This window comes from Sebastes umbrosus, chromosome 7 (assembly GCF_015220745.1).
Source record: "Sebastes umbrosus isolate fSebUmb1 chromosome 7, fSebUmb1.pri, whole genome shotgun sequence".
NCBI classification, from domain to species: Eukaryota; Metazoa; Chordata; class Actinopteri; order Perciformes; family Sebastidae; genus Sebastes; species Sebastes umbrosus.
This window is the reverse complement of record NC_051275.1, coordinates 19,453,832-19,477,167: the sequence shown is the minus strand read 5'-3', so window position 1 is coordinate 19,477,167 and position 23,336 is coordinate 19,453,832. Positions and strand designations below refer to the sequence as shown.

At 42.8% G+C, this 23,336-nt stretch overlaps 1 protein-coding gene across 3 annotated transcripts; it reads left to right on the top strand.

Moving 5' to 3' along the window:
* The first annotated feature begins 262 nt into the window (after positions 1–262).
* Positions 263–23,318, top strand: cluha (clustered mitochondria (cluA/CLU1) homolog a). Of its 3 annotated transcripts, none has more exons than XM_037775353.1 (27): positions 263–751; positions 8,270–8,463; positions 8,876–9,047; positions 10,161–10,304; positions 10,445–10,572; positions 11,010–11,164; positions 11,630–11,755; positions 12,666–12,813; positions 12,899–12,991; positions 13,158–13,592; positions 13,706–13,965; positions 14,050–14,456; positions 15,397–15,498; positions 16,486–16,586; positions 16,675–16,827; positions 16,915–16,977; positions 17,068–17,312; positions 17,425–17,509; positions 17,600–17,753; positions 17,857–17,996; positions 18,082–18,162; positions 18,959–19,084; positions 19,212–19,333; positions 19,436–19,529; positions 19,627–19,761; positions 19,860–19,933; positions 20,614–23,318. In XM_037775353.1, exons 1-27 carry the CDS (start codon positions 616–618, stop codon positions 20,738–20,740), a joined length of 4,200 nt encoding a protein of 1,399 aa, XP_037631281.1. In that variant the 5' UTR covers positions 263–615; the 3' UTR covers positions 20,741–23,318. The 3 variants fall into 3 exon arrangements, with proteins under 3 accessions (XP_037631281.1, XP_037631282.1, XP_037631283.1); XM_037775354.1 differs by having other exon boundaries at positions 267–751; positions 14,050–14,369; XM_037775355.1 differs by lacking the exon at positions 263–751 and adding an exon at positions 2,035–2,174.
* Positions 23,319–23,336: the final 18 nt, after the last annotated feature.

Genomic DNA, 23,336 nt, shown 5'->3' with positions numbered 1-23,336 from the left:
AAAAAGAACAGGGTTAATAGGGGACCTAGAGCCCCCTAGCAGTGTAATCTGGCCATAGCTACATATCTATAATTTGGTCAACTAGGAGTTATGTACAGGCCACACTGCTGTATTCAGTGTGTGGAGGTCAAAAGCCAGTGTGACTGACAGCAGCTGATGACATCACACTGTCACAAAGGTCACTCAGGGTCAATGAAACCTCCAGTTGTTGTGTTAAATAACAGTGATAGTATTTCTAATACTTTGTATCTTTCCACTCAGCCATTGTTTCCTATTTTATCCTCCATTGCATAAGATAAAAAAAAAAAAAAAAAAGTGTCAAAAAAAAAAAAAATTTGCAAAAGGGGATTTGTCTCATGTGGCTTTCCGTAGCTTCACGCTCAGTGGGAGGAAGCGCAACGCAAAGGCAAAGAGGTCAGTGGGAGGAGAGGAGATGAACCACGTGTGATCAGCAAGCACCATGTACAGCTCTGTCCTTCCTCAATAGACTGTTTTTATAAGCTTGTACCCTTCGCATGTAGCCAGCTAGCCAGGAGATTGTGTTTTTGTATCACATATTGAAGCTTGCAGGAGGAGGATATTTCTGTTCTGTTGCACACAGTGTGACTGCCGACCATGGTGAGCAAGACAGATGACATCCCGGCGTCAGTGCCCGACTGTAATCCGGTTGATCTGGCTGAGGAAGCCGGGGATGGAGTCCAGGACAGCCAGGAAACCAGCAAGACACGTCTGAAGGAGTCCTGTGGCTGTGGTAAGACTGACTCTCTGCTGTTATAACACCTAACATGCATTATAAATACACTGACTTCATACAGCCTGTGCATCCTCTGTGCATTATTTTCAGTGTGGTTTATTAAATGTTTTGTATCTCAGCATAACATCCACTAAAGCTAGTAACATGTACCTCCATGCTCTGTTGTGTGACTTTAAAAGTCCCAAGGTGGTGGTCACCTCTTCATTGCACTTTAGACTCAGCTACTGTTCATTACCCTGCACTATATTCATTTTTAAGTCTTTTCTGCACTTTTTTTTAATAGTTGTGTATCACAGCTGTCACCCTGCACTATATTCAGTTTTAACAGTTTTTCTTCATCTCCTTGTATTTTTATATCTGGTATATTTTTTTGTACTTTGTACTTTGCACTACTAAATTTTTTACTGCCTTTTTACTAACATGTTTTGCACTATGGAACTGTGATGCTGGAAACTTGAATTCTATCTATCTAGTATCTAAATATCTATTATATAAATATCTATTTATCTAGTATCTAAATATCTATCTATCTATCTAGCTAGGCATTATAAATACACATTACACAACTTCATATAGCCAGCATCCTCTGTGCATTAACTGTTTTCAGTGTGTTGCAGTGTATCTCTGCATAACATCCACTAAAGCTAGTAAACATGTACCTCCATGCTTTGGTTGTGTGACTTTAAAAGTCCCAAGGTGGTGGTGTTGGTGGTGGTCTGTTTGTGTACCCCCCACCTCCTTGGTAGCCTCTCCCAAGTTTAGAGGGTCCACCTTGTACCTAGATAGCAGCATCTGCTAAATTAGCTGGTGTGCTAATCAGCACCTAGCAGCCTCAACAGATCCAGTTCTACCTCCATGGGTCATAGCTATATTAGCATGTAGTCCAACTTCATACTGACCCTGCAAGCAAACTAAAAAGACGAGCATATGCACCGGCAATGAGTATTTTTCTTGGTAAAACATAAACTAGCTGGTGTGTTGAGGTATCACAGTGCAGCAGCTGGTGTTGTGCTAGCTCAGTGTAGCAGCACATGTTCTGTAACAGCATGTCACACAGGAATGAATGAAGGTCACCTTCAGTGGAGCTGCTCACTCTACGCATGAGCGCAGGGGGGTGTTCGTATACATGGTGTCGTTTTATCTAAGGGATTTAAGTTAAACAAGCTATATAAAAAGATGCGTCATTTTTTAAAATGTTTTTAAAAGTGCATTTTTAAGAGATGTTGGATGAAGTAGCCCGGCTATCGGTGGTGGCAGTATAACCGGCTCCCGTTTTACACCCCCCCCCGGTGGGTAGATTAAATGGACTGTCCCAGCTCGACCGGGAAGCGGAAGCTGGTTGTAGAAGAAGTCATGATGGTGCATGCACAGTGAGAGAGGAAGGTTAACGCTAATAATACATGAACAGCCGTGTGAGCAGGTGAGTAAACTGGAAGATAAAGTTAGTGGAGCAGCAGCAGCAGACTGGGGTCGAGATTAAAGGGAGTATTGGATTGTCAGCCCTGTTGAAGTTACACAACTTCACCTAAAGTCAGTGCTGCAGCCTGTCTGCATGTGTCACATGTGGGACCTTGAATTGTCTCTTGCATGTGTCATTTCATAGGAAAACACAGGCGAGGGTGCCTCACTGCTTTACCTGTGGGTGGGCTGCTGAGTGCATTTTAATTCTCCTTTTGGCTGCATGATTACTGATGTCCAGTCTTTTACTCCTACCAGAAGCTGTTGGTTGCACAAAACAAGCAACCTGATATTGCACATTGAGAATGAATGAATGGATGAAGGAAATTCCACCTGAAAATATCAGGTTATTGTCAGTTTTTTTTGGTGTGTAAGTGATCTACTGGGAGCAGTGCTGGTTGTGCAGTCTTTAGGAACTTGTCATGGGCTTTTGATGGACATTTTATGGCCCAAGTGATTAATAAATGAATGGTGGGCTGCTTAGTGCATTTTACTTCTCCTTTTGGCTGGATGATTATACTGATGTCCAGTCATTTACTCCTACCAGAAGTTGTTGGTTGCACAAAACTAAGCAACCTGATATTGCACTTTAGGAACTTGTCATGGGCTTTTGATGGACATTTTATGGCCTCAGAGAGCCTCATTTTTATTCATGTCATTTTCTTCTCACCTTAACTGTTACTTACTAGAAAAGGTGGGAAATATAATGCATGCATATAATGAGATTAGCTCAGATTTTTCCCGCCATGCTTGTTTTTTTAAGATAATGAGTAACTGTCATTTTGAGAGATTGAATGTCCACTAAAGAGTAGCTAAGGGTAGCTGCTGAATGCTTTCTAGCTGACTTGCAGGTGTTGTATTCGCCACAATCATCCATGTAGGTGACCGGTAATTCCTTCTTGTGAATGCTGAAATCTTTTGTATTCAATCCCTCAAGGCTCTCCGGCTATGGTAGCTGTTGGTTGGACAAAACAAGCAACCTGATATTGCACTTTAAGATAAGATAAGATAAGATGAGATATTCCTTTATTAGTCCCGCAGTGTACAGCAGCAAAGGGGATAGTGCAAATAACAAGATGCATCAGCTAACACAGTAAAAAAAAAAAAGAGCTAAACAAAGTGTAACAAAATATGAACCATTTAAATAGAAGGAAGTATAAAAATAGGAGCAGTATATACAGTATTGACAATAAACAGACTATTAACAAAATTGCACAAGTGGAAAATGATATTGCACAGTGAGAATGAATGAATGAATGAAATTCCACCTGAAAATATCAGGCTATTGTCAGTTTTTTGTGTGTAAGTGGTCTACTGGGAGCAGTGCTGGTTGTGGAGTCTTTAGGAACTTGTCATGGGCTTTTGATGGACATTTTATGGCCCATAGTGATTCATAAATGAACCGAGGATTCATAATGAAAATGATCATTAGCTTGCAGTCTGTCTGACTGATACCAAAGATATCACTGGACTGTCAGTGCAGAGTTGTAACAGGACATACTAGCAGCACATGGCACAGCAGACAGATCGAGGTGAGGGTCACTGTTTTAAGGGGCTTAATGCTGGGTGAAGTGAGATAATCTCAGGAATCACTGACACCTTGGCACTACTAGATGTCTTCTTCACCAGCCCACAGTCTAAGCTACTGTATGCATCATCTATAGCAATGGTTACCTTTTTAGGTATCTTAATGCAACCCTGTGTCACAAGGTGCATGAAGGAATGTTATTATCATTCATTATGGGAAAGTATTTAGTGATTCATGTATTAAAGTCTGTCTCAAACAGACCGGTCTTTGTAAGGAGAGATAACTGGTTGCTCTGTGTATTCAACCGTAAGGCATAACGTGTTGGGTGCTCTTGGATAACAGGGGAAAAAAATCAGGATAGAGAGGAAGGCAATCCAGGCACTACTCCAAAATACTAAAACAAGTGGCAACGAGGAAGGAAATATATTAAAAAGCCTTTATTGTAGCGGCTAAATCATTAAAAAGCCAACATGTTTCGACCACTGTAGGTCTTCGTCAACAAACAGACAAATCGGATGTGGCCCTACCTATATGTTATTGGCAACCAATGGGAGGCAATCACATGATTACCATAATATTACGAAATATCATGAAGAAATAACACAGAAACAAGTAATTTATGTACATCATTAAGACCAGGATACTTTACGGCATCCAATGGATGGATCCAAAAAGTCTCCCTCCGGTAAAGTTTTTGTAATCTGTCTCCCCTCCTGACCAACAGTTTGATATGTTCAATGCCCTTTTTGCGCAACAAGGAATCATTCGCACTGTGATACTCACTTAAGTGTCGAGCCATGAGGTAGTCACAATTCCTGACTCTGATGGGATATTTATTTAATATATTTCCTTCCTTCTTGCCATTTGTTTTAGTATTTTGGGGTGCCTGGATTGCCTTCCTGTTTGTCTAGGTCTTTGTAGCTATGAAATCCCGTTGCAGATGCATGACTCAGGGTCTGTCTGTCCACCAGGAGGTTACCGCCTTGTGGCGCAGCCAACATGATGACAGACGGACCTTGTGTTTTGTTGTTGTTGTTGTTGTTTTCAGGGTTGTCTGGCTGGTTAATGTTGCCATGGCTGCTGCCTGGGTCCCCATGTCAAGGGCCACAGAGTAGCTGGCCAGATTTATAATTTTGTTGTTCTCAAGAGAAGTGCGAGCTAGAGAAAAGCTCATTTCTAAGTATTACATCATCTGAAAGAAGATAATGTGAATGATCACTATGAGTTGGCAGTTTGATTCAGAGGACAACTGGGTCAGTTACAGAGTAAACCTTGCTTGCTGTAGTGTTTTATTTTGTCTGGTTTTCGCCCCTCGTCATCTGTCTTTATCTGATTGGTGCCCTTGTTTCATTGATTCTTTACCTTGACCTCGTGCTTGACCTTCTGTCTGGCAACTATCCAACCACGAGTGTGTGATGGTTGTCAGATACCCATCTTCCCATGATGCATATCATTATGTCACTCAACCTTACCTGAAGGTGAAATTAAAGGCTGAGTATCTTTAATATATTAACACTAATATCTTTTAATGAAAGATGCTAACCAGAAGATCCATCAGATTAAACTGCTGTGTCACTGTTACGTTCACCACCCCCACCATATCTCATTCCAACAGGAAATGCATCAAGGAAAGGTCATGATGCATTTCTACTTCCTTCCCTTGAAAACAATAGCCGACAAGTTCACTGTTAAACTTCACTGTTCCCTTCTCTCCTCTCTCCTTCCTACTGAACTTTCTTCCATTACTGTGGACAAACGGGGTCAGTTTTGCAACACACAGGCTGCTGGATTGCCTCATCAATCACAGTCTGAAATGTGGCACTCTGTACTCTTGCCTTTCTGATGTGGTGAATGCTACTAGCTAAAAGCTTCAAACTATTATTTGATGTTCCTCATTAAAGGTGCTAAATGTGAGATTGGGAGCATTTTTACTGCCTCGGCATGGCTCTGAACATGGTGACAGCTGAGCTGGTGGCTTGTAGCTAACGGTGCTTACAGCGTTAGCAGTGAAAAAAAAACACAAAAGTGCTAACAGAGTTAACCTGGGGGGGGGGGGGGGGGACCGGAGGGTGGATGCTTTGCTTCTGCGACGGTGACGCCGGCCGGGAAGGCGTTATCAGCTGTATCCGCCATATGAGCGCAGTGGAGAGCGGCGGCCGTGAGCTAGCCACTAAAAGCATGCATGGCCGGCCCGGCTATGTCAACAAAGCACAGAGAAGCTCAGATTACAACACACGCAGAGGGACTTCATTCTGTGCTCAGGTAGACATTACTCCTCTATATCTTAACATAGCAAATAGTTGTTTGCTGCTATATTAATGCTCTGGATATCTTTGCACCTTTAAACACCACCTCCACACCTTGTCCCTTATAACCGAACCACAATTTGTTGGAATAAGTTCAGAGATAAACTACAAAGGTGGTCCCAAAAGATTGCTGAAATATGGCAAATGTGTGCTATTTAAGCAGCTATAATCAATATTTTGATAATACAATTATATCAAATGGCAACGTAAAAGGGGGTCGCTCGTAGTGATGAGCTTTATGGTGAGTTTCAGCTGTCCGGCACGCAACTTTACTGTGTCTGTTCACCCTCACCGCTCATAGCGTCGTCGTTTCTCTCAGGAGTTGGTGGAGACCAAACACAGAGCTCATCAGGTGAACAGAAACACAACTCCAAATTAATGCTAATGTTGCTAGGTACTGTAACTGCTGGATGTGTAAATAAGAAACTTGAAGAAGGAGAGTTACTGAAGTTAACATTGTCTCAACCTCTCAGAAAAAAATTGTTCAAACCTGATAAGAAATAAAACAAAGACGGCTTCAATAAAACAAACACCGAGCGCTCATTCTCTTCTGGTTTGTAACACGATTAACCTGTGTGTCTGCTCTGAAGCCGCTGTGTTTGTTATTCAGAGCGTGGCCCGTCGCCCCTCTCTCCTGTGCTTCCTCCCCCGCTCCTCCACCATTTCAGTGCGTTGTTTATTCCCACCCGGGGTCGTGGTCCAGTTATGAGGCCCCACCCCTCCCTACTGGCCCCTTCTCTTCAGTAACCCTGACGCTGTTTACCCTTGACTGAGAGCAAGGACACACCGGCTGCCAGCAGTTGTGTCCCAGTGAGACATCCACATGCTCGGCCCTGCTTTTTCTTATGCACCAGAGAGCCTCATTTTTATTCATGTCATTTTCTTCTCACCTTAACTGTTACTTACTAGAAAAGCTTCTGAATGGTTTCTAGCTGACTTGCAGGTGTTGTATTTGCCACAATCATCCATGCAAGTGACCGGTAATTCCCTCTTGTGAATGCTGAAATCTTTTGTATTCAATCCCTCAAGGCTCTCCGGCTAAATTCCCTCCGGTGTTGCAACAATGTTGGTTTCAGCAGGTTGGTGTTTCTTTGTAGAGCATCTGAAAAGAATGCCGGGTTACTTATTGTCAAATGTTTTTGATACAAACATTAGTTATCTGTGTGTGCTTTAATTTAAACAGGATTTTGATAATGATTGATGAAAGTGAAGTCATGGAGTCTATCATGCTTATTCTGCAGTTTGTGTGTATTTAATTTGTATATGAAATGTAGGGACACCATGGCATAGGTGTAGAAGTCACCAGAGGCCCCACGATACGATATTATCACGATATGATCTTCTTGCAATTTTAAACATTTTGCGATTATGGTGAGTTTTGCGATAAGATACATTGCGATTTATTACATTTTTATTTATTTATTTACAAATTTCGCAGTTTGTCAACATCTGTTTAATCTAATAAGATACAGTTTCCACTCTGTTTATCTCAGAGTTTTCGTTCAGGTATCTCGAGGTCAGAGGTCAAGAAACCCCTTTTGAAAATGGCCATGTCAGTTTTTCCTCGTCAAAGTTCGGAGCGTTATTTAGCGTTCTTCCTGACAAGCTAACACAACATGGTTTGTACCATTGATTCCTTAGGTTTACAAGTTTCATATTATACCAGGATATTCACGCTAGCTTTAAGACTGAGTGTGCTACAACCCTCTGAAAGACAGAATAGCAGCTGTCGGATTGTTAAGAGGTTAATAGTTTATATAATAAAAGATTGATACTTGACGTCCATGTATCGATAATGTCGCGATCCTATGCCCTATCTTTTTTCCCCTCACCCCTATGCACAAGCATGCCGTACCTGAGCTTTGTCGTCTCTGTTCACCCATTCATAAATATTCCATAAGGTCATCCGGCCTCTGGGTCTGTGTGCTTTGTTTGTGATCTGGCTGCCTGGCAGCGTCTCTGTGTCTTCATGTGGTAGAAAGGGCTGGTGTTTTTTTGTTGACAGGATGGCTTGCTTTGCACGACTGTCTGAAGGTGGCGTTCCCCGTTGATCACTTTAATGATTTGTAGAGAATGGAGCTATTTGCCCAAAACACTTCTGATAAATATATATATATATATATATATACTTTTAACTGCATCTTTGGTCAGAGTCGTCCAATTTAACTCCATCACAAGATGTAAAAAGTTCACTGATGACTATTTGTGTCTTTCTCATTACAGGGCACAGTGCAGATACAGCCATGGTGAATGGTGACGGTGCTCATGAGCGCACAGAGGATGCAGAATCAAAGCAGGATGGGAACAGCGAGACGGACGGAGGAGATGACTCAAACGAACAGGAAGTGATAGTGATCCAGGACACGGGCTTCACCGTTAAGATCCAGGCACCTGGAACAGAGCCATTTGACCTGCAGGTAAGGATTAGCGCTTCACAAGCAGCCGTTCATTAGGCCAGGTGTTCAGACACACAATAGCACAAAACTGAGCTCTCTTGTTCATTTCAAGGAGGCTGCCGGCCAATCAAATATGTGCAAGTGAACTGGATTTTTTTTGCAATTAACCTGGCGATTGAAATAATTACAGCCAAAGTTGTAAAATCCTTCTTCATAATAATGTAATACTCAAGCCGGCCTTCCTGGATCATATGAGATGGAACCGGTACTGGTTCAGGGCTGTTTTTGGTCTGAGCAGTGCAGTGTGAACATTAAAAAATATGTAAGCAATGTTTTCCCTCAAACTAGAAACTAAAGTCAATTCCGCTGAACCAACGCAGGTTATAAATCTCAAGTTGTGCTTCTCTTCATCTCCCTCCCTCTCCTCCATCAGGTGTCTCCCCAGGAAATGGTACAGGAGATCCATCAGGTGTTGATGGACCGGGAGGACACCTGCCACCGCACCTGCTTCTCCCTGCAGCTGGACGGAAACGTGCTGGACAACTTTGCTGAGCTCAAGTCCATCGAGGGCCTGCAGGAGGGCTCGCTGCTCAAAGTGGTGGAAGGTCAGAGGCTTTTTTATTCACATCTGGGTTTGTAGAGGAGAAATAAAAAGCTTCCTTCATAGAGAGGAAATGTCAAGCTCTTATCACATTACTAACATGTTCAGCCAGGTATGTATTGTAGAGCACTCTTACCTGTTTAAGAGACCGTACTCACAGTAGAGGTGTGAAGCTTCACAACGATTCTCGATGCATCTCAATGTATGGCATCCTCAATTTTTTCTATATTGCTGAACATGGCTATTCTCAATTAATACAAGCAGTCAGATACATCTGAACTCCCTTTTTATTTAGAAAGTGTTTTAAAAATCTGACTGAAGTCTGTAATATAAAAAGCTGCAAAAATCTGTGTGACCCACCTTAGTACATAAACCTTACGAAAAGAAAACATAAATCCTTCTACAGGGATGGGGCAACTTTCTGAATATCCCATCGCATTTTACTCTGCATGAATTAGCCTAGCCGCTAGCGGATGTTATCTTACTCATAGATACTCTTACTTGGTTTAAGTCACTGCATTTCCTGACATAACACTACAGTTGAATTTCAGTCTTCATGCACATTTTTTCAGCCCGACATTGTTGAAACAGAGCAGCTGATATTAGTAGCGAGAGCAACAAGTTAGCCGACTGCTGAGTGTTTGAATGCCATCTCTCCGCACAAAGCTTGGCCCTCAGTGAAACACAGAGATCAAAAGAGAAGAGAGAAAGGAGAGACGAGAGAAACTAGGACAGCAGAAAATGACAGCGAAATGCAGACTCGCACCAAAACCAACTCCTGATTATGTTCTGTCACTGCATCGGTGCAGGATCGTCCATGTCTGCATCACGATGCATCTTAGAATCAAGAAATGTCCACACCTCTAAATCACAGTTATTGTCCTCACTGTAAAAACAAAGAAAGTTTTAATGAAAAAAAAAAAACATTATCGATTTGATGGTCATCTACAGCCTGGTACAATATCTTACTTGCTGAGGTTCTACTGATAGGTAGCTGCGGGCAAAAGCCTAAACAGAATTGAGTTATAGTTCATTGCAACTGTCCATTAGCCTGATCTGTTCCTTGTCAGACCACTCACTGCCTGCTATTTATACCCTTTGTCTCTCTTCTCTCCAGAGCCCTACACAGTACGCGAGGCCCGCATCCATGTGCGTCACATCAGAGACCTGCTGAAGAGTCTGGACCCCTCAGACGCCTACAACGGGGTGGACTGCAACTCCCTCTCCTTCCTCAGCATCTTCACCGATGGAGACCTCGGAGGTATGACGCCGTGTGAGACATTTAGGGTAGAAAATAACAGCCATGTTCGACCATCCGCAGCGTGGGTTTTATTGCATGGATGTAGCAACATGCAGATAGAATGCAGACGTTGACCTTGCTTGTTTTTATGTGACTTGCAGATAGCGGTAAGCGGAAGAAAAAGGGCAACGAGCTGGAGCAGATTGACTGCACCCCCCCAGAGCACATCCTGCCCGGCAGCAAAGATCGCCCCCTGGTGCCCCTCCAGCCACAGAACAAGGAATGGAAGGTGAGGAGCAGTGCTGTGGGAATGATCTCTTTTGAAATATAGATATTGAATAATACAAATAATTAGTCATGGCCAAAGAAATTCTTTATCGACTTACACTCATAGAATTTTGTCGACTCAATTCGTTGATTTAATCAACAGATCTGTAAAACTGAGTTTCTCCACAAAGAATCACACAAAAGAGCCACTTTATAGCTTGTGTTTACCAGAGATGTACTTATAAGTTTCTTGGAAATAACTCATTCAGTATGAAAAAAAGCATAAAATACAACTAAACAACGAAAGAAATCTTAGTGGACTAACTCCAAAACGATTGATTAGTCGACTAATCGACTAAAAGGCAACTTAGAGGCTACAAATAGTACTTGCTCAGTAGTCGAATAAGAGACTGTATTTTAAAATGATTTCCTTTCTAATGTTTTTAACGCCTCCAACAGCCCATGCAGTGCCTGAAGGTCCTGACCATGAGCGGCTGGAACCCTCCACCTGGAAACAGGAAGATGCACGGCGACCTCATGTACCTGTACATCGTGACTGTGGAGGAGCGTCACATCAGCCTCACTGCCTCTACACGCGGCTTCTACCTCAACCAGTCAGTCAACATTTCAACCTCGTATCTCGTTACACCTCCGTGTTTTTACTGCAACCTTTAAGCTCCATAATCTCTTCATACATAGTTTACATAGTAGTATAGTATACACAAAGCATTTGGCGGTCCCTTGACATTAACAGTTTCAGGATCCTAATTTTGGATTAGTTTTGGATGCCAGCAGGGACTTAGCAGTCGGACAATTGGATTACATTGGAAAGTAGAATTGGGAAAGATGCCATGGTTTGTAGCAGGGTTATTTAACAACTTGATAACAGTTTTAGTGTTTTGTAGTTGCTAGATAGGCATCTGTTGGAGAAAACTGTTAGAGATACGTCGCTATAGGAAAAGTACCTCCTGTTCAGGCTTGTTAAGTTGTTCAAGTTTTTCTCTCCAGTTAGTAGACTTGTTACAAGAAAGCCATAATAACAATGTGAATAATAATAATATTGGTAATGTGTGTTCCAGATCTACCACCTACACCTTTAACCCCAAGCCAGCCAATCCCAGCTTCCTGAGCCATTCTCTGGTGGAGCTGCTGAGCCAGATCAGCCCTGCCTTCAAGAAGAACTTCACTGCCCTGCAAAAGAAAAGGTGCAAACGTCTCTTTCCATTTAGCTTCCCTACTTTTTATTCTCCTGCCAGTGGTCAGCGTCCCTTCATACCGAATGATTTTATTGTGTTTGAGGAATTCTGCGTCATCATTATAAAGTTCGTTCATTCATTCATTAACTTTATTTAACCAGATGAAAACACATTGTCTTTAACAGTCAAGACCTGGCCAGGAGGTCAAAGTCTTATAGGGTAAGTTCAGTATTTTTCAACCTGGATCCTATTTTCCCATGTCTAAGTGACTAATGGGGACAACAAGTTTTTAAATTGGTCCAGTATTGAATGAGACGGCAGCTGCTAAATGGGCTGCAATGTAATCCTTCATTGCAATTGTGCACCGTCAATGTACGTCCCCTAAAAGTGCTTGTTTTTGCCACTGACAGGCTCAGATTGTTATTATACGTGTCTGACAACATTATTGAAAGGACCCTACAGAGAAATGAAACATTCTTCTTACCTTAAGCTTGATCCGGTCTGTTTGTTATTGTGTGTCTCGCTCGGAGAAGCCTCTTTCTGAAATCTTGCGTCGTCGCCACATTGTCGAAATCATCTAAATATTCAGCCATGACATTAAAAATCTTTTAGATTACACTAAGCTACGCTTCCTGTAGTCCATCACGACAAACTCTGAAAACACCGGCACTCCTCTCTCCACTCTCACTCACGTTTCCACTGTTGTCTTCCGGCAACAAGTCACATGACACAATAATAAACAGAAAGCGAAAGGTAAGAAAAACATTTTAATTCTCTATAGGGTCCTACATTATGTTTCGTTGGTGATGTAGGAGCTGCTCACAACAAGAGCAAACTTCCGATAAACTGCCCTAGATGTAAAAAAAGAGACCCCACAAGTGATGCCGTTTTTAACTGTTTGACTGTGTTTTTGCTGCAGGGTCCAGAGACACCCGTTTGAGAGGATAGCCACACCTTTCCAGGTGTACAGCTGGACAGCTCCGCAGGTAGACCACGCTATGGACTGTGTTCGAGCTGAGGACGCCTACACCTCCCGCTTGGGTTATGAGGAACACATACCCGGACAGGTGGGCACAGCAGCACATCAGGCAGACAAATAATGCAAAGTTGTTCCAGTACTAATAAGTTTTTTTTGTGCTGATTTGTCTTCAGACCAGAGATTGGAACGAGGAGCTGCAGACCACCAGAGAGCTGCCCCGGAAGAACCTGCCTGAACGCCTGCTGAGGGAGAGAGCCATATTCAAGGTGCAGCAGAGACCAGATGATACTGAATCACCCAAACTGCTGACTCACTCTGTTAATGGGCAATGTGATGTGTAAATGTGTAGCTTTTTAATGTTGACATGCTGCCAACAGCTTCTTCTTCTTCTTCTTCTAAATCACCATTACCTCATTTCTTTTTCTCCTGCAGGTCCACAGCGACTTTGCAGCAGCCGCCACTCGAGGCGCCATGGCGGTCATCGACGGCAACGTAATGGCCATCAACCCCGGCGAGGAAACGCGCATGCAGATGTTCATCTGGAACAACATCTTCTTTAGCCTGGGCTTCGATGTGCGGGACCACTATCGTGAGCTGGGCGGAGACGCCGCCGCCCACGCTGCGCCCACCAATGACTTGAATGGAGTACGGGCTTACGGGGCAGTGGACGTGGAGGGTCTGTACACGCTGGGGACGGTGGTGGTGGACTACAGAGGCTACCGCGTCACCGCCCAGTCCATCATCCCTGGTATCCTGGAGCGTGAGCAGGAACAGAGTGTCATCTACGGCTCCATCGACTTTGGAAAGACGGTTGTGTCGCACAGCAAATACATGGAGCTGCTGGAGAAGACCAGCCGGCCGCTCAAGGTCAGTGACACGACTCATGTCTTTAATCAAGTCTGGTGCTATTCTATGTTTTTCTTATTGTCAATAAATCCCATGAAATGTTAATTTGACCATTTACTGTGTGTAAATTTCAGGTCCACAAGCACAACGTGCTGAACGAGAAAGATGAGACGGTGGAGCTGTGCTCTTCCGTCGAGTGTAAGGGAATCATCGGAAACGATGGCCGCCATTACATCCTGGACCTTCTTCGTACCTTCCCTCCTGACCTCAACTTCCTGCCTGTGGATGGAGAGGAGCTTCCTCCAGAGAGTCAACGCCAAGGCTACCCTCGCCAGCACCGCCACCGCCTGGCTTGTCTACGCCAAGAGCTCATCGAGGCCTTTGTTGAGCACAGGTAGGCGTCTACACTGGTGTGTGCTTCATCACATTCAGGAGACTTTCTACATGTGTTTTATCCGTTGATTCTGTCCCTCTGCAGATATCTCCTCTTCATGAAGATGGCGGCGTTACAGCTCATGCAACAGAAAGCAAACAAGGACACTAAAATTAACATACCCGCCATCACAGAAACAGCTGAAACACCCTCAGAAAGCAACGCTGACACAACCCAGACCACTACATCAGATCCTCCCAGTGAAACAGAGGTCTCCACGGACAGCACAAGCCAGACAGAGAACAACACATCTGTTGCCTCACAGGCGGCGACTGACAGTGAAGAAAACTCCTCAAAGCCCGCCACAAACGGGCCTCTAGAACCCGCAGCCACCCAGAACGGGGAATGCAAGAGCCCACTGGAGGGTAAGGAGCTTGAGGAAAGTATTCCAGGATTAGCCCAGGCCAAAGAGCTGGCAGAGACCTTAGTTGCCGAAGATGGATCTTGTATTGGTACGTCCAAAAATACCCCAAAACATGAGGCCAGGACAACGCAGGGAGAGCTACTCTGGTGGATGATTGCATAGAAAAAGTAGTGTTTTCTTAATGCAGCTAAGAGAAATTGCAGAGAAATGTGTGTGTGTGTAGCATTAGAGCAGTAGAGCGTTAAATATCTAGTGTTATAGTGGCTTCTTTCCACCAGGCTAGCTGTCCCTGCTCAGTCCTCAGTCTGCAGTCGGGAAGCGTGTTGGCCCCCCCAATCATTAATCTCTTACTGTCCCAGCCTGCGATGCCTTTGCTGTGGGGATTTGACCCAATAAACTGAATAATCAGTTGCTGTGTTCATTAATCCTACGCAGAAATAATCTCATGTTCAATGATTTGTGTGCTGCCCAATCGATCCCAAATCACAGCAATCTGACCGACCTGATCTGTTGTTTGTGTCGTTAATCGACAGCTTTGAAACGGTGGTGGGTACTCGATTAAGGCCATGTCTACAGTAAGCTCATCAAATCACTATTTTATGCTCAAAGATTAATGATACTATCTGTTGTGTGAGCAGCTGTCTTGAGATGTAAAAGGCCAAGACAGCTGATCAATACTGCAGATGAAAAACGTCTCTCTCAACTCTGCTCATTTACAGCACATTATTGTGCACCATCCCTGTTAAATAAATACAATAAGTGATCACACAGAGAGTTGGAGGTGACAAGAAATTTGTCATCTTTACATGATTGAACCAAACCAAACAGCTGATTCTGAGCAGTCATCTCTGTTCTCCACTTAACACTATAAAAAAAGAGCGGTTTTGAAGCTCAGCTCAGATTTTAGTGGCTTATTGTGGACATGGTTCAAACGGTCACTTTTCGAACACGTTGCCACGATGCGTCTGTCGTCATTATTTTTAACATGTTTGCATCTTTTCCTTGCATCTGACCCAAATCACAAACAGATCCCAAAAGCCGCGAGGTTGTCCTCAACGCCTGCAAGGCAGTCGGCTCCATCAGCAACACATCTTTTGACATTCGCTTCAACCCAGACATCTTCTCTCCAGGTAAGCACAACAAGGATGATTAATTAATCATATGTGGACTATGAAAAAGCTTGATAGTAACTTTACAGCGTATGAACAATGAAGGCTATACGTATATAAAAAAAATGGTGTCACTGACATTGATGAGCTGTGTAGCCATAAAAAGGAGGCAGTCAAGAATCAAAAGTAATCTTTTTCATCAATAGGTTGAGAAATCCATGGCGATTTTAGGGCAACATTAGAAAATGTCAAATATTTTACAAAAGGCTGAAGTCAAACAAAGATTGTTTCAGGACAACTGGTCAGAGACAAAAAAATTAAATAAGGTGACCAGTGCTCAGAAGTATTTGTGAAATGATAATAGAGCTGCAAAGACTAATTGTCAACTATTAAATTAATTGCCAAGTATTTTGATAATTGATTCATCGTTTTAGAGTAATTTTTCAATTTAATTTAATTTTTAAATGTGAATATTTTCTGGTTTCTTTACTCCTCTATGACATTGAACTGAATATCTTTGAGTTGTGGCCAAAACAAGACATCTGAGGACGTCATCTTGGGCTTTGAGAAACACAGATTGACATTTTTCACCATTTTCTGACATTTTATAGACCAAACAACTAATCGATTAATCGGGAAAATAATCAACAGATTAATTAACAATGAAAAATCGTTACTAGCAGTCCTAAATAATAATGACTGATGTAAGGTGATAAGACAAGAAATGCAAATACCAGCAGAAAACTGTCCCATATATACAATGTGTCTGTAATACATTATGAAACAAAGAGTATAACCTAAGAAAATAATGAAACCATTTTAGTTGAAGATAACGGTGGTATTTCGTCCATTTTAACTCCTTGAACTGTCAGATTTGTCAGCGTCTAATCTCCTTCTTGCTTTTTTTAGCACATTTGGCTCACTTTGAAGTGATAACAGAGAGTGAATGATTCTTGTTCACAGAAGACTATAATATAAATAATATAATATAATGTGCTGTTGAACCAGGAGTACGTTTCCCAGACGACAGCGCAGACGATGTCCAGAAGCAGAAGCAGCTTCTCAAAGATGCTGCTGCCTTCCTGGTGTCCTGTCAGATCCCATCACTGGTCAGTGACACAGATGCTCCCCTCAGATCAGTTGAATTTGATGGTTATGTACTGTATCTGAGTGTATATATGTGTGTTTCATGACCAGGTTAAAGACTGTTTGGACCACAGCGCTCTGCCTATGGATGGAGCCACACTGACCGAGGCCTTGCGACAGAGAGGCATCAACGTTCGCTATCTGGGCACCGTTCTGGAGTTTGTGGACAAGACGCCGGCTAAAGCCCAGCTGGAGCACTTCTATGTGAGTCTGAACCCCTGAATACAACCACCACTGTCGCATACTTTTTGTTGTTTTGTCATTCTAATATTTCCTTTTTCCGTTCATTAGAGAATAGGAATCAGTGAGCTGATCACCAGAAGTGCAAAACACATCTTCAAGACGTACCTCCAGGTTGGTAACATCTGACACACGTCATCCAGCCTCTTTAAAACACAAAAACCTACTTTTATTTTGATTGAACATATTTTCTTCATCGTGTAGGGTGTGGAGTTGTCTGCCCTCTCTGCCGCTGTAAGCCATTTCCTAAATTGCTTCCTGAGCTCCTTCGCCGACGCAGTCGCCCACATGCCTCCCGACGAGCTGGTGTCTCGCCGCAAAAGCCGCAAGCGTCGCAACAGGGTCCCCGGCGGCGGTGACAACACGGCGTGGGCCAGCTTGACACCCAGCGAGCTATGGAAGAACATTGCCTCCGAGGCCAAGAGCTACTATCACTTCACCGTACAGTGGTGAGGGCCCCATCTGCTGATGTGAAAACAGATGTTAAAGCTCTCTTTCTACTCTTTAGCATCTCCATTTTGTGTGTTTTATTGGTGACATATTAAATGTTTTCTTGCACAGTGAAAGTGTGGACCAGGTGGTGGAGAAATACGGCATCCAGAAATCCACTCTGCTCAGAGAGATTTCAGTCAAAACTGGCATCCAGGTAACACTCATTCAGTCTATAGTGACGTGACGGCACTTTACCAAATGGCCTTCATGACATTTCTTCTGCTTTTCTAAATTTTACGTGTAGATTCTGATAAAGGAGTATAACTTCGACAGCCGCCACAAGCCTGCCTTCACAGAAGAGGACATCCTGAATATTTTCCCTGTTGTGAAGCATGTGAACCCCAAAGCCTCAGACGCCTTCCACTTCTTCCAGAGTGGACAGGCCAAAGTGCAGCAAGGTAAGACGTGAGACACGTTTATGTCAAAAGATTGAATCATACATAAAACTGTGTATTTTCAACTAAATATATGTCACTACTCTTTCTTTACACTTGTACACAGGTTTTCTGAAGGAGGGCTGCGAGCTGATCAACGAGGCTCTGAACCTCTTCAACAACGTGTACGGAGCCATGCACGTAGAGATCTGTGCCTGCCTGCGCCTGCTGGCACGCCTTAATTACATCATGGGAGACCACCCTGAGGTAGGCGGAAACGTGGTGCCAACTCACTTACTTTGTGTCTTGTTGATTTTATGTCCCTAAATTACATTTGTATATTCACCCACAGGCTCTCAGCAACCAGCAGAAGGCTGTTCTGATGAGTGAAAGAGTCCTCGGCATCGAGCACCCCAACACAATTCAAGAATATGTAAGTTATCACATCAGATGTGGGAGGTACTTAGCTCATACTAAAGATTATTCATATACCTGGAACCCACTGGTTCCCAACCTGGGGGTCCTGACCCCACCAGGGGTCGCCAAAGCTTCACGGAGGGGTTGCGAGGCCGTCTTGATTTTAAAGGGTGTAAAACAACTTCTTCTTCTTATTTTTTTTTTTTAAATATATAGTTGGCCTATATCTCAGCATTTCATTAATTTCTGTGAAGAAAACCAAATAAAATCGATATTTTTAAAGTTTGGATTATTATTTAAGATAAAACAGGATGAGGACACGGTGAAGACCTGAACACACCAAGCCTGCCCTCTCTGCTAAACAGCCTCGTCCTGCATTAGAAAAGTGAGCTGGCCAAGCCTCAGGGAGAAGAAAACTCTGAATTTCTCAAAAAAGAAGCCTATTAAGTATGAATGATTGTTAAAAAAAAAATAATGATACATAATACAGACAGAGATTTGTATTAAAATAACCAGACAACTCATCTCTGAAGCAATATTCACAGGAAATAATCTGCTCAAAATTCATCCAAATCGCCCGTTTTACACAAACTTCCTGCAGATATTGCGTTCACTATTTGTGTTAATTGTACAGTTTATCAGTTGTTCTGTGCTGTTATTGTTATGCATTGAATATAATATGAAATATCCATAAAATATGTCACTTAGTCAGGGGTCGTCAGTTAACTCAATGATAAAAAAGGGTCCCTTAAAGAAAAATGTTGGGAACCAGTCTAATCTATAATGTATGTTTGTTTCCTGTTTGTTCCCAGATGCACTTGGCTCTCTACTGCTTTGCCAACGGCCAGCTGTCGACCGCCCTGAAGCTGCTTTATCGCGCCCGTTACCTCATGTTGTTGGTTTCTGGCGAGGACCACCCAGAGATGGTGCTGCTAGACGTGAGTCTTCACTTGAGATTCATATAAACTGCTTCGATAGTAAAGCATCAATACTTAGTAAGTCTTTGGTGAAATCCTAAAACAGGAAAAAGACTAATGATCCTTGTTCTTGGCTCTCGTTCCACAGAGTAACATTGGGCTGGTGCTGCACGGAGTGATGGAGTATGATTTATCGCTGAGATTCCTGGAGAACGCCTTGACTATCAACACAAAGTACCATGGATCCCGGTCCCTCAAAGTGGCCCTCAGGTGGGGAGAGATTCACTGACCATATGCATATTGCAGTTATAATACTGACTGACATGATGATTAACTTCATGTGTGCCTTGTTATTTATTTTTATTTTTTCAGCCATCATTTGGTTGCGAGGGTTTACGAGAGCAAGGCCGAGTTCCGCTCTGCACTGCAGCATGAGAAGGAGGGTTACACCATCTACAAGAACCAGGTGAGCACTGCACGACGCTGATAGGAGCTGATGCTCGTTTCTTTGTCAGTTGTGATGAAGTGATATCTTAAATATATTTTTGTTTTCCTCTTCTCAGATGGGCGAGGCACACGAGAAGACCAAGGAGAGCTCAGAGTACCTGAAGTATCTCACCCAACAGGCCGTCGCTCTGCAGAGAACCATGAATGAGATCTACAAGAACGGCTCCAACGCCAGCATCACGCCCCTCAAGGTGACTGCTCTGACTCAGGACGTGTTTCTGTGCTTCCATCTGTTTCATCGCCACCGTTTAGCAGTGATGCTATGTTTTTATTTCCTCCTCCTTTCCAGTTCACCGCTCCCAGCATGGCCAGCGTCCTGGAACAGCTCAACATTATCAACGGCATCATCTTTATACCGCTCAGGTACATAATACCTTTTGAGATTTTTATATTATACTGTAGCTTCACAACTCTGACCAAAATTTGAATGTTCGGATAAGGAACAAAGTATGTATGTTTTAGTGTCAACATGCTAATTTCCCAAGCCCTTCTAGAAACTTTTTTTCCACGTGACCTGACGTAGGTTTCTGCATGATGACACTGCTACATGTACAGTATATATACATCCTTATAGTCAGTGTATTAACGTTACATACAGTAACTTTGATAGAAGTAGGAAGCACTTTATTGATCCCTGAAATATATATATATAACAACACTGCAAATAATAATGCTGAAAAATAGGATCTATGCAAATAATATAAATGCATGCATTAATAAAAATGCAAAACGGCATTGCACATCGTCAGTAAGGGCAGCTGGTTAAGTCGACATCAATGCAGGCTCGCTGTTGGAGGATTTTATAACCCACTTCCACTCCCCGTGAATTGGTTTGAAATGGCACTTAATATGGCGGACGTTCCACGCGAACGAAGTGGTTTGGAATTGGGCCTAGTGCATTTTGATAGATTTGAGACATGTACGACAACAACATCTCTGAGTGAGGGGATAAATAAAAGGCCAAAAATGTAAAGTGGTCAAGCTATACTAGAAATTTCCTCTACAGAATGTCAAGTATTGATTTTTTTTGTATTGCATTTCAGCCAAAAGGATCTGGAGAACCTGAAGGCAGAGGTTCAGAGGCGGCAGCAGCTGCAGGAGCTGGGAAGGACCGAGGAGCTCACTGAGGACAGGCCACTGGAGCTAGAGGACAAAATCCCCATTGATTAGTGTCTAAAAGCCCTCAACATCAGCTACTTTCTACTATGGGGGGCGAGGAGAGGCCTTGACGCAACAGCCATGTCACTGAGCCTGTGGAACCCGAGAACCGAGCGGTCTAAATCAGCATTGAATTAAACAGGAGGGGGAGGGATGGGACAGGGCGGTCCAGAGAACAAACTGTATGAACTGTAGGACAAAAGGAATACAGAGCGGGGATTTCCTACCAGGTAGGAAGGAAGGGAGGGAGGAGAAAGTACAAACGTAGAATCAGTGTAAAACGTGCAATCTGAATAATCCCCGGCCCAAGAAACCTGGTGATGTGACGTCACTCAAGGTGTTAGCTGCTTTAGAAATATGAAAGAGTGACTGCTGCAGCCGGGGGAGGAAGACCAAGGATGACCATGACATTGTATACCAGAGCCTTAGCCACTGTATCATATCCCCCAATAATGCTTCTTCTCAGCTCAAACTTCCCACAGCACTGTTAGCCCAGGACCATAGTTTGCCCCGCCATTCCCTAGAGAGCCTCGAAGACCCCCCGGGCATGTAGCCACCCCTCCAACGGTGCTCTAAATGATAAAGCACCCACTTTGCCTAGAACTCAGGGGTACTTTCTTTCTACTGTGCACTTACACCAGAATACAGTCACTAAATTTGAGATTTTCCAAGCGGGGCTTCAGAATGTAGAGTCCCTTCTTCGTGGCTTCTTCGAGGCCACTTTGCAGCAGTCACCCATCACTCTTTCACGTCCCCAATGATTAATTAATTTAATCCGTTCTATCATTTGTACTCGCGACATCCCAGGTGGGTGCCTGCTGTGTCCTATGGTTCCCTGCTTCTCCAAGCAAGCAAAACAATACAGTGACACATTTAGTGAGCTTTCAACCGGTTTGATTTCATTTGCTGGAATTTTTTGTTTTCTTCTTTTAGAAAATAAAATGGATTTTTTGTAAAAGTGCACAGGAGAATTGTGAAGGTATTTTAGGCCTGTTGATCATCAATTAATTTAAGCCATGTCTGTTTTATAGAAAATGTATAGAAGTGGATAAAAGATGTATAAATCTCTATCGGATTTAGACAGGTACTTGATTGATGTTTATGGCAGATTTGAAACGTCCACCTTGAAGCAGTAAATTTATCTATCTATATACTAGTTGTGTTCAATCTTCTATTTTTACACATTGAACGAATATGTGCATGTATGTTTGTATGTGTGACAGTGTGTGTGTCTTTGTGTAGTCCGACAATAAGTCTATTGGCCAGGGCTGTCGCTGCTTTTTGCTGCTGCATAGTTTGAATAGAGGCTAAGCGAACATTGGCTTTCCAAATGTTTTATTTTTCTACGCATAGTAAACCTGTTGGATGGCTGATGCCTCTTTTCCTAAAACATTCATGGCCACCAGTGTTGTAAATCTGTTTATGTATCACTGGACAGGTGCTCAGCATTTGCAGTAGTGACTGATTTATTGTTGCTGGGTGTTTTTCTTTGTTTTTTTTTCCATTATTGGCTCATCTTTTCATAATGTAACTGAGATACCAGCCAGGAGTGTCTGTTCATTGAGCAGTATTTAGTGCACTTTCTCGTGCTGCTTTGGATGTGTGATCATGTCCACGGCACAACCAAAAGTGGGCGAAAGAAGGGCTGCTTCAATGTGATGTACCAAAAAAAAAAAAAACTGATGAGGTTTGTTTGCGCTTGTATACATGCAATGTATCCCTCCCATGGCAATTTGTTACTTAATTGTTGCCGTGTCTAAATGTATGTGATTAAAGCAATAGAGCGATGGTGCTGGAACTGATTGTTTTTGGAAAATGCTGTTTTTACTCGGTGCAAGATGGACTGTACGGGCTGAATTACCTGAAAATAACGGAGCCATATAAAAACAAAGCAAACTGACAGTCTGGGTGAATCGGTTATTACAGTGGTTTTCCTGATTGTGCTTCTAAAACATGATATCATGACATCAATAGCACAGCGTGGTGTGTATTGTGCCTATTGTTTATGCTTCTGAATAGGAACCAGGGTGGTGGAAAGGTAATAACTTTACAATTTATGAGGGTGGTATATTCTTGATTTTGTTTTCTGGGTTTCTTGTATCATAATTTTTTCAGTTTATTTACTGACTTTTTTTCCTCTGCAGCCACAAGTCTTGCTCAACAGTAATGCTCAACAGTGTCCACAAGGTGGCACACTAACATTAGTCTCATTGTGAAGGACATACATTGACCTGGATGACAGGAGATGTTGCAGTGCAGGTGCACATGGATATACACATTCAAATTAGGGACTTTTTTTTGGCATTTTTCCACAGAATATTAATCACCAAATTACAAATTGTTACCCGTTAAACATGTTCTGAACCTGTTGAAATCCACAGTCAGCAGGAAGACTTTTGTTTGGGTATTTTAATAGTTAACAATATAGAATAAACTCATTGATAATGAGCAAACTATTTGTCTGTTTAGTTGGAGGCCCTAATCTCTCGCTCCACTAGAGTCCAGTGTAACATTTGTTTTGAATAGCTGTTAAAATGTTTGAGATGTTATTTCATGGTATTAGACGTTAGCATCAGAAGTGGAAAAAAAACAGACATATGATGTAATA